Here is a 16,012-nt window from a genome sequence, read left to right as displayed (position 1 = left end):
GGGTTCTCTGGCAAATGCCAAACATCCTGCATGGTGTTGGGCTGTAAAGCACAACCCCCACCTGTGGATGTCAGGCCCTCATACCACCCTCATAGAGTCTGTTTCTGACCGTTTGTGCAGACACATGCACATTTGTGGCCTGCTGGAGGTAATTTTGCAGGGCTTTGGCAGTGCTCCTCCTGCTCCTCCTTGCACAAAGGCGGAGGTAGCGGTCCTGCTGCTGGGTTGTTGCCCTCCTACGGCTTCCTCCACGTCTCCTGATGTACTGTCCTGTCTCCTGGTAGCGCCTCCATGCTCTGGACACTACGCTGACAGACACAGCAAACCTTCTTGCCACAGTTCGCATTGATGTGCCATCCTGGATGAGCTGCACTACCTGAGCCACTTGTGTGGGTTGTAGACTCCGTCTCATGCTACCACTAGAGTGAAAGCACCACCAGCATTCAAAAGTGACCAAAACATCAGCCAGGAAGCATAGGAACTGAGAAGTGGTCTGTGGTCACCACCTGCAGAACCACTCCTTTATTGGGGGTGTCTTGCTAATTGCCTATAATTTCCACCTGTTGTCTATTCCATTTGCACAACAGCATGTGAAATTTATTGTCAATCAGTGTTGCTTCCTAAGTTTACAGTTTGATTTCACAGAAGTGTGATTGACTTACATTGTGTTGTTTAAGTATTCCCTTTATTTTTTTGAGCAGTGTACATTTAAACTCAGTTTTTCACAATTCCTGACATTTAATCCTCATAACAATTCCCTATCTTAGGTCAGTTAGGATCACCACTTTATTTTAAGAATGTGAAATGTCAGAATAATAGTAGAGAGAATGATGTAATTTCAGCTTTTACTTATTTCATCACATTCCCAGTGGGTCAGAAGTTTACATACACTCAATCAGTATTTGGTAGCATTGCCTTTAAATTGTTTTATTTGGGTCTAATGTTTCGGGTAGCCTTCCACAAGCTTCCCACAATAAGTGGGGTGAATTTTGGCCCATTCCTCCTGACAGAGCTGGTGTAACTGAGTCAGGTTTGTATGCCTCCTTGCTCGCACACACTTTTTCAGTTCTGCCCACAAATTTTCTATAGGATTGAGGTCAGGGCTTTGTGATGGCCACTCCAATACCTTGACTTTGTTGTCCTTAAGCCATTTTGCCACAACTTTTGAAGTATGATTGGGGTCATTGTCCATTTGGAAGACCCATTTGCAACCAAGCTTTAACTTCCTGACTGATGTCTTGAGATGTTGCTTCAATACATCCACATACTTTTCCTACCTCATGATGCCATCTATTTTGTGAAGTGCACCAGTCCCTCCTGCAGCAAAGCACCCCCACAACATGATGCTATCAACCCCATGCTTCACGGTTGGGATGGTGTTCTTCGGCTTGCAAGCCTCCCTCTTTTTCCTCCAAACATAACAATGGTCATTATGTCCAAACAGTTATATTTTTGTTTCATCAGTCAGAGGACATTTCTCCAAAAAGTACGATCTTTGTCCCCATGTGCAGTAGCAAACCATAGTCTGTCTTTTTTATGGCGGTTTTGGAGCAGTGGCTTCTTCCTTGCTGAGCCGCCTTTCAGGTTATATATATAGGACTTGTTTTACTGTGGATATAGATACTTTTGTACCTGTTTCCTCCAGCATCTTCACAAGGTCCTTTGCTGTTGTTCTGGGATTGATTTGCACTTTTAGCAACAAAGTACGTTCATCTCTAGGAGACAGAACTTCCTGAGTTGTTTGACGGCTGCGTGGTCCCATGGTGTTTATACTTGTGTACTATTGTTTGTACAGATGAACGTGGTACCTTCAGGTGTTTGGATATTGCTCCCAAGGATGAACCAGACTTGTGGAGGTCTACAATTTTTTCTGAGGTCTTGGCTGATTTCTTTTGATTTTCCTATGATGTCAAGCAAAGAGGCACTGAGTTTGAAGGTAGGCCTTCAAATACATCCACAGGTACACTTCCAATTGGCTCAAATGATGTAAATTAGCCTGTAAATCAGAAGCTTATAATGCAATGACACCATTTTCTGAAATTTTCCAAGCTGAATGTAAACTTCTGACCCACTGGAATTTTGATACAGTGAATTATAAGTGAAATAATCTGTCTGTAAACAATTTTTGAAAAAATTACTTGTGTCATGCACAAAGTAGATGTCCTATCCGACTTGCCAAAACTATAGTTTATTAACAAGACATTTTTGGAGTGGTTGAAAACTTAGTTTGAATGACTCCAACCTAAGTGTATGTAAACTTCAGACTTCAACTGTAGAGCTCCATGAACAATTATAGCACACAGATGCCCATTCATCATTCCATATCTAATGTTCTCTCCTGATTTTTGCATTACCCTTTCAAGGATTACCTTTGTGACTGTTTAAAGGTCTGCTAAAAAAGACTACGTTCTAGCATCTATCCCCATCATCCCAGCCTGCGTTTCCTGCATCTCTGCCCTTGTCTGCTGTCTATATTTAGGAGGCCTGTCTTTGTCCTGACCTTGCCATTGTATCATGGAAGAGTTATTCAGTTATAACCATGGGACATAGACCCTGGTGGAGCCAGCCCATGACAGTTATGATAAAGATACAAGTAAAGGATCGACCCTCTGCGTATAACTTGATTAAGTGGACCGCTTAAGCAATCTGTTATGCTACAAGACTTGACATCATGGTGATGGGTGAGAAATGAAGGAGGTTGTTACTATAGTGATACTTTCATTGTGTGTTTGGAAAGAATTCTGCTGTTAATGTAGACAATATGTGAGTGAAGGGAAGTCGATGTTTAGACTGCCCTTAGGTGTTACATAGCTGTTATATCACCCAGTCTCAGTCATAGAGCCTCGCTTAGACCTGGCAACTGCATGTAGCAGCTGCATGTATGCGTGGTGTGTGTGTGTGTGTGTGTGTGTGTGTGTGTGTGTGTGTGTGTGTGTGTGTGTGTGTGTGTGTGTGTGTGTGTGTGTGTGTGTGTGTGTGTGTGTGTGTGTGTGTGTGTGTGTGTGTGTGTGTGTGTGTGTGTGTGTGCGTGCGTGTGCGTGTGCGTGTGAAGAGAGAGAAACACAACTGTGATACAGCCAAGTAATGTGATCACACACTTTCCAATACACACACACAAACACACGCACACATACACACACACACACACACAAACACACACCGGCGCAGACATACAGAGACGCCTCAGTGGGAGACAGTTCAAACTCCCATAGTTTTATTTATACTCTAGGATCAGTGTTCAACGAGGTGGCTTGCAGCTGTTTGTAAAACTGTATTTCTAGTGATGTAATCCCAGCGCCGCGGAGAATCCCAGGAATTCAACCATCTCATGTCTCTCTGCAACAAGTGTGTGTGTGTGTGTGTGTGTGTGTCTGTGTGTGTGTGTGTTTTTGCATGCAGATCTGGCTTTGTGAGGTTGTGTGTGCTTCCATTGGTATTGCTGGTAAAGGCTAGTTTATGGTGTTTGGCTAGCTGCGTACCTTTACATAGCAACATTAACACCCTGTTAGTTCAGGCTCCACAAAGGAAAAGCTACGTTACAACGTAAGCTGTGACTACTGAGGGCGCCAATGGCAAAACATGTGGTAATAATGTTATTTGTTATAAACTGGATGGTTCGAGCCCTGAATGCTGATTGGCTGTATATCATCGGCATATCAGGCCGTATACCACGGGCATGACAAAACATGTATTTTTACTCTTCTAATTACATTGGTAACCAGTTTATAATAACGATAAGGCACCTCTGGGGTTTGTGATATATGTCCAATATACCCCGGCTAAGGGCTGTGTCCAGGCACTCCGCGTTGCATCGTGCGAAAGAACAACACTTAGCCGTGGTATATTGGCCATATACCATACCCCCTCGGGCCTTATTGCTTAATTATAGCATGTACAGAGATTGCTTGCACAAACCTGCCATGCAGTATAAGAGATGTGTGATGTCACCTTCTACCGTTTTGCATGAACTTCTTTGCAAAGTTATGCAACAACATTTGAAACAAGGGATTTAACAAACAAGGACTAGAATCACAGGGCATTAGAAATGACTCAGATACCCTTGAACTCCCCCTACACCCCCTCTACACCCCACCCACTGCCCCCTGTGGCAGCTGCACCCACTTGGCGGGGGGTTGGGTTAACTCAGAGAGGAGGGTGAGGTCAAAGCCTAAAATAACCCCCCTAGTGTTGTGAGAGGGGAGGGAGCCCAACCCTGTCCTTCTCCTCCAGTGAGAGATTCAGGTCAGTTTGGATAGAGAGAGACACTCACACCAACCAGAACCTTCTACATGATAGACAAGCTCTGATACCAGTAGTCAGAGGTATTGAACACAGCTAGACAGTATTGGTTGACTTTGCTTTGAATTAAACTTTCATCAGAATAGTGTAGAGGAAAACCCAGAGACTATCTCACGTCTGTGACAGGTAAGGCTGGCTAGAACCGTTGGATTTGGAAAATATGTGAAGGAATTGTTAATGAATGGGTTGTATAACCACATGATCTTTGAACAGGATGTGTTCTGTAAAGAGGCCTCTGGACAATATTTGATTCAGAATGGTCAGATAATCGTGATGGTGGTTTACTGTGTTTGGGGATAGTTAACGTTATCGCAATTACAGTGGACTTTATACTAGTGAACAAAAGTGTGTGTGTGTGTGTGTGTGTGTGTGCCTTTGTCATCAAAGTCAGTCGTGAGCATGCTGCAAAGTGACAGCAGTGCAATACCTTTAAACAGCAGTGAAATGTCATGAGTTTCTTTTAAGTAGCTTCAATTATTCAACATCTTTTCAAATGCTAACCAGAGCCATAGGGTATTCACTTTGAAGGGTTGCTTTTAATTCATGATGTTTTTGTCTGTTATCTTGTGAATATAAATCTGCTGCGTATCGAAGACCCATACATAACTAATTGCATTGGATTTGTAGGTCTTTGTAGCAATTGTGTGGTTAGTAATAATAGGACATATTGCATAGCTGATAACACTTAGACATGATAGTTTCACCTTATATACCCTATTGACAGGTTAGCTGACAGGTCATACAGCGGCAGGGTAGCCTAGTGGTTAGAGCGTTGGACTAGTAACCGCAAGGTTGCAAGTTCAAACCCCTGAGCTGGCAAGGTACAAATCTGTCGTTCTGCCCCTGAACAGGCAGTTAACCCACTGTTCCTAGGCCTTCATTGAAAATAAGAATTTGTTCTTAACTGACTTGCCTAGTTAAATAAAGGTAAAATAAAAATAAATACTTTAATGGAGTGTTAGCTGGAGGTGAACTGCTGTTGAAAGACTTACCAGGAAATACATTTTATGATCCTTCCCTGATATTTTGACCCATTCTGTATTCCCCTGCGACCAGTACTGTACTGTATGTTTATTTTGGAGTTGAGTGGAGCCCAGTCAATCGATGGTAGTGGTGCGTTGGCTATGTGTTTGACCTACATTCAGAGATGCCGTGTTATTTGGAGACCAGGAAGCGACAGAGCCAAGATACCTCTGGCACAGGAACCACAGCCATGTTCTGTTGTTAGACCTGTTGTTATGGAGACCCTGCCTGCCTGGCACTGGGGTACAGGACAGGTCAAGTGCACGTTCAATTCATTTTTTTACCTGATCTAAATAGAGCCTTTGACGGTCATTCCATTTTGTCAGCTGGTTATTGTCATGTAAAAGCCTCTCAGTCTCACGGTAATTGACCGTTAATTAACATAAACATGTTTAGCATCTCCAGGCCTCCACGCTTACGAGCCACATACACGCTTTTGGAACATCTACATTAAAACAAGTATAATTCATCAATTTATTATACACCATCACACAAAAAAATCCATGATTAATTCTAGGCAGGTCTAAAGAGACATTACGATAGGAAGAAAATTGATTCCAGAAGAGCAGAATATGAGTTGGTCTACTGTATGTTATCTGGCTATGCTCCATGCCATGGGGCTGTAAGGCTTGTTCATTTAGCAGACAAGATATGCTAATAAGTCCTGTGACATTATTTTTTTTTATATGATTTTATAGTAAGAAGAATATTATTGAACTTAGATTAATAAAATGGAAAGGATATTTTCCCCATTCCGGAGCGAGTGCGCATATGAAGTGACTATGTTGAGCGTAAAAGTGATCATTTGAAACAGGTCCTGTATGCTAGATTTAGAGTTATTTGGCAACTTTGGTTGTGAATGATACAAACCTTGTCTTAGAATGTCTTAGAAATCAAGACATATATGGGCTGCATGATGCGACTATAGACTATTGATGATTTGAGAAAGTTCCAAAAAAAAGCTTGCTCTCTTAAAAACACTATACTGTTTTGATGATAAGTGTTTAAGTGATTTTCGATTGCATTTTGCATTGATTTAAGAGTGGTTAGAGGGACAATAGAGCCATGAGTACCAGGCCATTAGGACCTGATGGTACTACCAACGTATGTTCAGAGTGCATAAAAGGAGATTACTGTGAACAGTCACAAAGAATTTAACTGCGGTCAGCGGCCTACTGCGGCCTAACCTACTGCGGCCTAGCCTACTGCGGCCTAACCTACTGCTGTTATGATCATCTCCTCAATAACCTTCCACTCTGATGTAAACAGCTTTCAGTTGTTTCCTGGTAGGAATCTGGTCTGGTGTTAGGGTAGGAGGGCATCTGTCAAAGTGTTGGGTAGGAACGCATCTGTCATAGTGAGTCAGCAGCTGATTCCAACACTGTCCCCGATTCTCACCCCAGGACTGGTGGAGGGGGTAAAGGTCAACCAGAGCCTGACTAAACAGATGCGGCCAAACGTGGGCTGTGGTGCTGCAGTAGAAACTCATTTATTCAATATCAGTAATATGGCAGCCATCCAAGATGGCTTATTGAAACCCCTCAGAACAAGGCTCTGGGGTGAAGTTGTCCCTAGGTACACATCTAGGGTGAGTTTCCTCTCCCCAAATCCTAACCTTAACTGTTAGTGAGAGAATGTCAAAATTGACTCAAGATCACTGTCTTGGCGAAACTTCACCCTAGTCCTTGAACTAGAGGAAAGAGGAAGAGGAAGTGGCTCTCTTGGAGATGAGATGTCTCAGCAGTATTTTCAGCAGCAGAGCTGAGGGTGAGGAGAGGTTTTAAGAAGGCTGTTGGAAGGCTGAATATTGCCCTGCCCATCCCAGCCTGCATTGTGCCCTCAGCACCATGGTGACAGGGTGGGAGTTAGGCAGGCTTAGACAGACACTATTATTCTGTTCCTGAGATAGACCAGTATTACCCTGGGTGTCGCTGCACTGACATGCTGCCAGTCCTCCCCTTCGTTTCATATCAAATATCATTGGTCGGAGGAGATATAGGAGGACGGGCTCATTTTAATGGCTGGAATGGAATGAATGGGTATGGTACCAAACACATCAAACACACAGAAACAACGTGTTTGACTCTGTTCCATTACAATGAGCCCGTCCTCCTATAGCTCCTCCTACCAGCCTCCTCTGGTACAGTATGAGTCTGGCTTGACAGTCCAGTCCTGGCCAGGCTGGGCCAGCAGCTGTGGTAGGGAGGGGCTGGGTGGGACGGGGTCAGTTGTCATGGAGTTGTCATTGTGCCGAGACTGACCAGTTAGGTCCAGATCAGACGAGCTGTCACTGGTACATTTGGTATTCGCGCCCTATTGAATGCTGACTATGTCCATGCAACCATGTTGTCAGTACTAACCATGAGCCACCTGCTTCTATTCAGGAAATGGTTAGCATTGACTAAGAGTCATATGCTACCGTGGAAGTGGATGGTGCCATCAGTAATGGTAGGCCATGGTTGTCTATGTGTTCTCAAGGGTATCCATTTTCTCTGCAATGTGTGTAGATATAAATACTCCATTCTTGTGACTTTGACTCATATTTTAAAGATGGAACTTAAATGACTTAATCGTCACCTGCTTCTGCTTTTACTGTCCTGGCAGTGGGACTCACAATCCTAACATGTTTGTCTGCTCCGTATTGAGTCTGATAACTTCCAAGTTTATTTCGAGATTTGTTGTTGTTGTTGTTGTTGTTGTAGTTCAGCATATGCAAAGACTTCTCATCTCAGGATTGATTTCTCTCCGGTTCTCCTAAAAACTATGTGACATGCCGAGTCCACTTCAGGGTGCGTACACTGGCAGCCTATAGATACTTTGATGGAAATGTGTACGTTTTGTATTGCGTGAAAAAGAGTGAGCTAGCAGTTACATTAGTGATGTCATTCCTGTGTAATTACATCTGTAAGTGTAACACGTATTGTGGTAAATAGTGAAAACTCTTTGTTATACTGCAAGTTTATTTTGTAGTTGAGCATATAAAAACACTTGTCTTTGTAGGAGATGTTAGGATTTCTTTCTCTCTGGTTCTCTTAAAACTTGTGTGTGTGTGTGTGTGTGTGTGTGTGTGTGTGTGTGTGTGTGTGTGTGTGTGTGTGTGTGTGTGTGTGTAGGACATTTGCGAGGACATCTCGGACCATGTAGAGCAGATCCACGCGTTGCTGGAGACCGAGTTCTCCCTGAAGCTGCTGTCCTACTCTGTGAACATCATCGTGGACATCCGCTGTGTCCAGCTGCTGTGGCACCAGCTCCGTGTCTCTGTCCTGGTACTGAAGGAGAGGCTGCTGCAGGGCCTCCAGGACTCCAACGGAAACTACACCCGACAGACAGACATCCTCCAGGCCTTCTCCCAGGACCACGACCAGGTAAATAGTACACACAACCTCTGCTACAACTGTACATGTACTACTACTGTACAGTTCTACACAACTATAGCTAGCCTGAACTACACCCAACAGATTTATATAGGCTACACAACCCTGGCATGCACTAGTCTACAATACACACAACAGCTTTTTGTTTGGGGGGGGGTTTCAATTTTTTATTGAATAAGCATAAAGAACACTTGTACAAAATGATAACGGCAAATTAAACAATTGATTGAAAGATACATTTGTACAGTATGGTATCCAGTTCATAAATCTCTGTTCCTCTTCGTTGTTAATGATCACCATGTCTGCAAGTTTTGGCTTGACTGGTGACATCCCCCGGCGGTTTAAGTTAATATAGACCAATAAAAAACTAAAACTAAAACAAAATCACTTTTGCAGGTAAGAAAAAAAAGAAAAAAGAAAGAGTTACAAACCTCTCTGCCAATAACAGCTAGTTTATTTTTCAGATTACATATCCCAGTCCCTCCCCACTCAGGGCATGCCCAGACAGTCCTAGCAAAATTATGGCTTGAGAAATAGTTTTTTGCTAAAAAGCTATTTTTGTTTCTTTTTTTAAACAATTTTATGGAAAACTATTGCAGTAAGGTACTTAATTGTTACCCAGAAATGATGTTATATTGAGATAAAAACATCTGCATTGGGGCTTTAAAGCTTCTGCATCCTTGGAAATAGTTAGTGAGTTGACTACCCATCCACATCACTCTGGCCACAAGCCACACCCACTAGTGTTTCTTCTCCAGGATGATTCTGGATTTGCTTTCCTCCTTGACGTCTTGTAGAATGTGAAAACATTCTGGTCATTCTGATTGGTCCCAGAAACCAATGGGTTGGGCCAGAGACGGGTTACACAAAGCATGAATGACGTCATTGGCTTTGATACTCTGATTGGTTAGAGATGATCCAATCGCTTATGAGTTGGTTTTGTACAATTCCCCTCATTTTGACATCAGCACAAACACCTTCTAGGATTGAATATTATATGCATCCTATCAATTGAAATGGCCAAGTTGGGTGCCATCAATGAACTTTATTTCTTAGAGTTCAAATTGTCTTTCAATAAAATAATGTTGCAGGAATGCTTATCTGTTTCTGTCTAACAACAGAAACCATTTCAGAAAAATCTGAGATGGTGGGTGTGGCTTGCTGAAATAAAATGGAAAGACCCAGATGGCAAATAGGAGTGTCAATATAGTCCGGTAACATCCTCAGTAATTCTCCATTCAAGTTGTCAGTACCAAGGGCCTCATTTATCTACATGCATGCGCACAAAAAAACACTTTAAACCTTGCGCGCCAGTTTTCCGCAAAGGTTTGTATTAGTAAACGTTGAACTTGATGGGAAAGTATGCGTATCTTCCACGCAAATCTAAAAACATGCGTGCGCTTAACTACGAGAAAGCTTGATCAACTGTATTTCAAGCCAAATTACAAGCTTATTGTTTGTTTGGGGGATTTTTTATATTTTTTATTTCACCTTTATTTAACCACGTAGGCTAGTTGAGAACAAGTTCTCATTTACAACTGCGACCTGGCCAAGATAAAGCAAAGCAGTGCGACACAAACAACAACACAGAGTTACACATGGAATAAACAAACATACAGTCAATAATACAGTAGAAAAAGTATATATACAGTGTGTGCAAATGAGGTAAGACAAGGGAGGTAAGGCAATAGGCCATAGTGGCGAGGTAATTACGAAATAGCAATTAGACACTGGAGTGATAGATGTTCAGAAGAAGAGATACTGGGGTGCAAAGGAGCAAATAAATAAATAAACAAATAAATAAACAAAGTATGGGGGTGAGGTAGTTGGATGGGCTATTTACAGATGGGCTATTTACATATGGGCTATGTACAGGTGCAATGATCTGTGAGCTGCTCTGACAGCTGGTGCTTGAAGTTAGTGAGGGAGATAAGAGTCTCCAGCTTCAGCGATTTTTGCAGTTCGTTCCAGTCATTGGAAGCAGAGAACTGTAAGGAAAAGCGGCCAAAGGAGGAATTGGCTTTGGGGGTGACCAGTGAAATATACCTGCTGTAGAGCGTACTGCGTGTAGTTGCTGCTATGGTGACCAGTGAATTGAGATAAGGCGGGGCTTTACCTAGCTAAGACTTGTAGATGCCCTGGATCCAGTGAGTTTGTCGACAAGTATGAAGCGAGGGCCAGCCAGCGAGAGCATACAGGTTGCAGTGGTGGGTAGTATATGGGGCTTTGGTGACAAAACGGATGGCACTGTGATAGACTGCATCCAATTTATTGAGTAGAGTGTTGGAGGCTATTTTGTAAATGACATCGCCGAAGTTGGGGATCGGTAGGATAGTCAGTTTTACCAGGGTTCGTTTGGCAGCATGAGTGAAGGATGCTTTGTTGCGAAATAGAAAGACAATTCTAGATTTAATTTTGGATTGGAGATGCTTAATGTGGGTCTGGAAGGAGAGTTTACAGTCTAACCAGACACCTAGGTATTTGTAGTTGTCCACATATTCTAAGTCAGAACCGTCCAGAGTAGTGATACTGGACGGGCGGGCAGGTGCGGGCAGCGATCGGTTGAAGAGCATGCATTTAGTTTTACTTGCATTTAAGAGCAGTTGGAGGCCACGGAAGGAGAGCTGTATGGCATTGAAGCTTGTCTGGAGGTTAGTTAGCGCAGTGTCCAAAGAAGGGCCAGAAGTATACAGAATGGTGTCGTCTGCGTAGAGGTGGATCAGAGAATCACCAGCAGCAAGAACGACATCATTGATGTATACTGAGAAGAAAGTCGGCCCGAGAATTGAACCCTGTGGCACCCCCATAGAGACTGCCAGAGGTCCGGACAACAGGCCCTCCAATTTGACACACTGAACTCTATCAGAGAAGTATTTGGTGAACCAGGCTAGGCAGTCATTTGAGAAACCAAGGCTGTTGAGTCTGCCGATACAAATGTAGTGATTGACAGAGTCGAAAGCCTTGGCCAGGTCGATGAATACGGCTGCACAGAATTGTCTCATCAATGGCAGTTATGATATCGTTCAGGACCTTGAGCGTGGCTGAGGTGCACCCATGACCAGCTCAGAAGCCAGATTGCATAGCGGAGAAGGTACGGATCTCAGAATATACGAAAGAGAGGTTGAACAGGCTAGTAATAGGTTGCAACAATTTCGGCAGATAGTTTTAGAAAGAGAGGGTCCAGATTGTCTAGCCTGGCTGATTTGTAGGGGTCCAGATTTTGCAGCTCTTTGAGAACATCAGCTATCTGGATTTGGGTGATTTGGGAGATTTTTGATGCACGGGAATTATAGTGGTGGAAAAAGTACCCAATTCTCATATTTGAGTCAAAGTAAAAATACCTTAATAGAGAATGACTCAAGTAAAAGTAAAATTAACCCTAAAATTGACCCTTTACTTGAGTAAAGGTCAAAGTATTTGGCTTTAAATATACGTAAGTATCAAAAGTAAATGTATAAATCAATTGAAATTCCTTATATTAAGCAAACAAGAAGGCACAATTTTCATATATATATTTTTTTTACCGATAGCCAGGGGCACACTCCAACACTCCAACATTATTTACATACGAAGCATTTGTGTTTAGTGAGTCCACCAGATCAGCGGCAGTAGATATTACCAGGCATATTCAATTGATACGTGCGTGAATTGGACCATTTTCCTTTCCTGCTAAGCATTCAAAATGTAACGAGTGCTTTTGGGTGTCAGGGGAAAACGTATGGAGTAAAAAGGACATTCTTTTCTTTCGGAATGTAGTGGGGTAAAAGTAGAAGCTGTCTTAACACCACTGGAATGATAATAATGGTAAACTAATAAAAACATTCAAACGGGGGCCTAATGATAAAACAGATGCATTTGCCATTGGTAAAGAGATCGCATTGCAGTATGTCGTCTATTTATTTTACTTTTATTATATAAGGCCTAAATCATAATCATATTACATGTAGCTCCTTTTCTGACATAACTTTAAATGATTCCCGCTACACAACAAATAGTAGGCTACCATGTATCAATCTCTCATTCAATAGCCAAGCATGCTTGACTGTATGGGTAGGCTACAGTATTGCTGTGCAATAGGATTAGGAGCGCCGACATCATATCCTATTTCATGTCAGAGTTCACACCAAGGCAGGACATAGAAACACAATAATGGATTGATAAACAAAATGGTGTGGGCTGTAGCATTTACTTTTGAATTGTTCGAAATTGCGCGGTCAGTGTTTTGTCACTCGTTTGGAAAAGTCACTGCGTCATTCTATCCACACCTCAACAGATACAGTGCCTTGCGAAAGTATTCGGCCCCCTTGAACTTTGCGACCTTTTGCCACATTTCAGGCTTCAAACATAAAGATATAAAACTGTATTTTATTTGTGAAGAATCAGGCATATTCAATTGATACGTGGGACACAATCATGAAGTGGAACGACATTTATTGGATATTTCAAACTTTTTTAACAAATCAAAAACTGAAAAATTGGGCGTGCAAAATTATTCAGCCCCTTTACTTTCAGTGCAGCAAACTCTCTCCAGAAGTTCAGTGAGGATCTCTGAATGATCCAATGTTGACCTAAATGACTAATGATGATAAATACAATCCACCTGTGTGTAATCAAGTCTCGGTATAAATGCACCTGCACTGTGATAGTCTCAGAGGTCCATTAAAAGCGCAGAGAGCATCATGAAGAACAAGGAACACACCAGGCAGGTCCGTGATACTGTTGTGAAGAAGTTTAAAGCCGGATTTGGATACAAAAAGATTTCCCAAGCTTTAAACATCCCAAGGAGCACTGTGCAAGCGATAATATTGAAATGGAAGGAGTATCAGACCACTGCAAATCTACCAAGACCTGGCCGTCCCTCTAAACTTTCAGCTCATACAAGGAGAAGACTGATCAGAGATGCAGCCAAAGAGGCCCATGATCACTCTGGATGAACTGCAGAGATCTACAGCTGAGGTGGGAGACTCTGTCCATAGGACAACAATCAGTCGTATATTGCACAAATCTGGCCTTTATGGAAGAGTGGCAAGAAGAAAGCCATTTCTTAAAGATATCCATAAAAAGTGTTGTTTAAAGTTTGCCACAAGCCACCTGGGAGACACACCAAACATGTGGAAGAAGGTGCTCTGGTCAGATGAAACCAAAATTGAACTTTTTGGCAACAATGCAAAACGTTATGTTTGGCGTAAAAAGCAACACGGCACATCACCCTGAACACACCATCCCCACTGTCAAACATGGTGGTGGCAGCATCATGGTTTGGGCCTGCTTTTCTTCAGCAGGGACAGGGAAGATGGTTAAAATTGATGGGAAGATGGATGGAGCCAAATACAGGACCATTCTGGAAGAAAACTTGATGGAGTCTGCAAAAGACCTGAGACTGGGACGGAGATTTGTCTTCCAACAAGACAATGATCCAAAACATAAAGCAAAATCTACAATGGAATGGTTCAAAAATAAACATATCCAGGTGTTAGAATGGCCAAGTCAAAGTCCAAACCTGAATCCAATCGAGAATCTGTGGAAAGAACTGAAAACTGCTGTTCACAAATGCTCTCCATCCAACCTCACTGAGCTCGAGCTGTTTTGCAAGGAGGAATGGGAAAAAATGTCAGTCTCTCGATGTGCAAAACTGATAGAGACATACCCCAAGCGACTTACAGCTGTAATCGCAGCAAAAGGTGGCGCTACAAAGTATTAACTTAAGGGGGCTGAATAATTGTGCACGCCCAATTTTTCAGTTTTTGATTTGTTAAAAAAGTTTGAAATATCCAATAAATGTCGTTCCACTTCAAGATTGTGTCCCACTTGTTGTTGATTCTTCACAAAAAAATACAGTTTTATATCTTTATGTTTGAAGCCTGAAATGTGGCAAAAGGTCGCAAAGTTCAAGGGGGCCGAATACTTTCGCATTTGCCATTGTCTTTTTTTTTTTACTATCATGGCCCAGTTCCAACATCTTCAAATCATACAGCAAATGAGGATGTTTCTATTACCATAAAAGGTGAATGTAGGGCGTTTTCCAAGCGAGGTTGTAGCACTCGTTCATGACTGCACAAATATAATATGGCTCTGATTTGTCATTGAAAACATTTGTACTCTGAGTATACAAATCCAGGTGAAGGCTAAGATCCTTTATTGATGTCACTTGATAAATCCACTTCAATCAGTGTAGATGAATGGGAGGAGATGGGTTAAAGGAGGATTTTTAAATATGGAGACAATTGACACATGGATTGTGTATGTGTGGCATACAGAGGCTGAATGGGTAAGACAAAGATTGAAGTGCTCTTGAACAGGGTATGGTAGTTGGTGCCCTGCACCGGTTGTGTCAAGAACTGCAAACTTTTTCACGCTCAACAGTTTCCTGTGTGTATCAAGAATGATCCACCACCCAAATGACATCCAGCCAACTTGACACAACTGTGGGAAGCATTGGAGTCAACATGGGCCAGCATCCCTGTGGAACGCTTTTGACGTCTTGTAGAGTCCATGCCCTGATCAGTTGAGGCTGTTCTGAGGGCGAGGGGGGGGGGGGGGGTGCAACTCAATATTAAGAAGGTGTCCTTAATGTTTTGTACACTCAGTGTATATGTTACTTGACAGTTTGCTAAATCAATAGAGGAAGAGGCGAAACGAGGGATAACCGGGCCCAAAATCATTCTTCTCCAGCAGGTGGAGTTTTTCATTTTTTTTAACTTCACCAAGCGAGGATTTTTTCTTCGGAGGTCAATGAAAGTGTCGAATTTGGTTAACAAAAAATATAATTGCTTATTTACTACGTGTGTGTGGCTTATGTGATCAAATAGAAGTTTTGTAATGCTTAGGTTTTTACGAGTGTAATGATATAAGTAGGACATTTAACATCCTGGCAACTTTGAGAAAAAACACTTTAAATCAGAGTTGTGCCTGTTGTTCACATGCCTATCTGCCCTCTCATTGGCTAGAATGTTCTCACCTGCCTTCCATTGTTGAAGAAATGTATTTTCATTTTTACAGCGGCCACTAGAGTATCTGGTCAATATAATGTAGAATCTGTGATGAATCCCAATAATTTATACATTCTAGAATCTCCACCTATGCAAGAATTGTGTCAGAAATGTATTCACGGTTGATAAATGAGGGCCCAGGTGGTTTGTCATTATTGATAGACAACAATACATGTTTTTGCCTCGTCCCCACTCACTTTACAGAATAAAACATTACAACGCTTGTCTTTCATAATTTGGTCAAGTATGCATGGTTATGAAGGTTGAGTTGGTTTTTGTCATGTCTAAAATGTTCTAATCTTGCCAATGGAAAAAGTCATTCAAGTA

General features: G+C 42.2%; 1 protein-coding gene across 1 annotated transcript in view; it reads left to right on the top strand.

The window, feature by feature from the left end:
• LOC115146012 (A-kinase anchor protein 6) overlaps nt 1–16,012 on the top strand; it is a 183,005-nt gene that overhangs the window by 28,365 nt on the left and 138,628 nt on the right. Inside the window, 1 exon segment of the mRNA XM_029687753.2 lies at nt 8,436–8,687. Coding sequence (XP_029543613.2) covers nt 8,436–8,687 — 252 coding nt within the window.

This window comes from Oncorhynchus nerka, linkage group LG18 (assembly GCF_034236695.1).
Source record: "Oncorhynchus nerka isolate Pitt River linkage group LG18, Oner_Uvic_2.0, whole genome shotgun sequence".
NCBI lineage: Eukaryota > Metazoa > Chordata > Actinopteri > Salmoniformes > Salmonidae > Oncorhynchus > Oncorhynchus nerka.
This window is presented reverse-complemented; position numbering and strand designations above follow the sequence as displayed.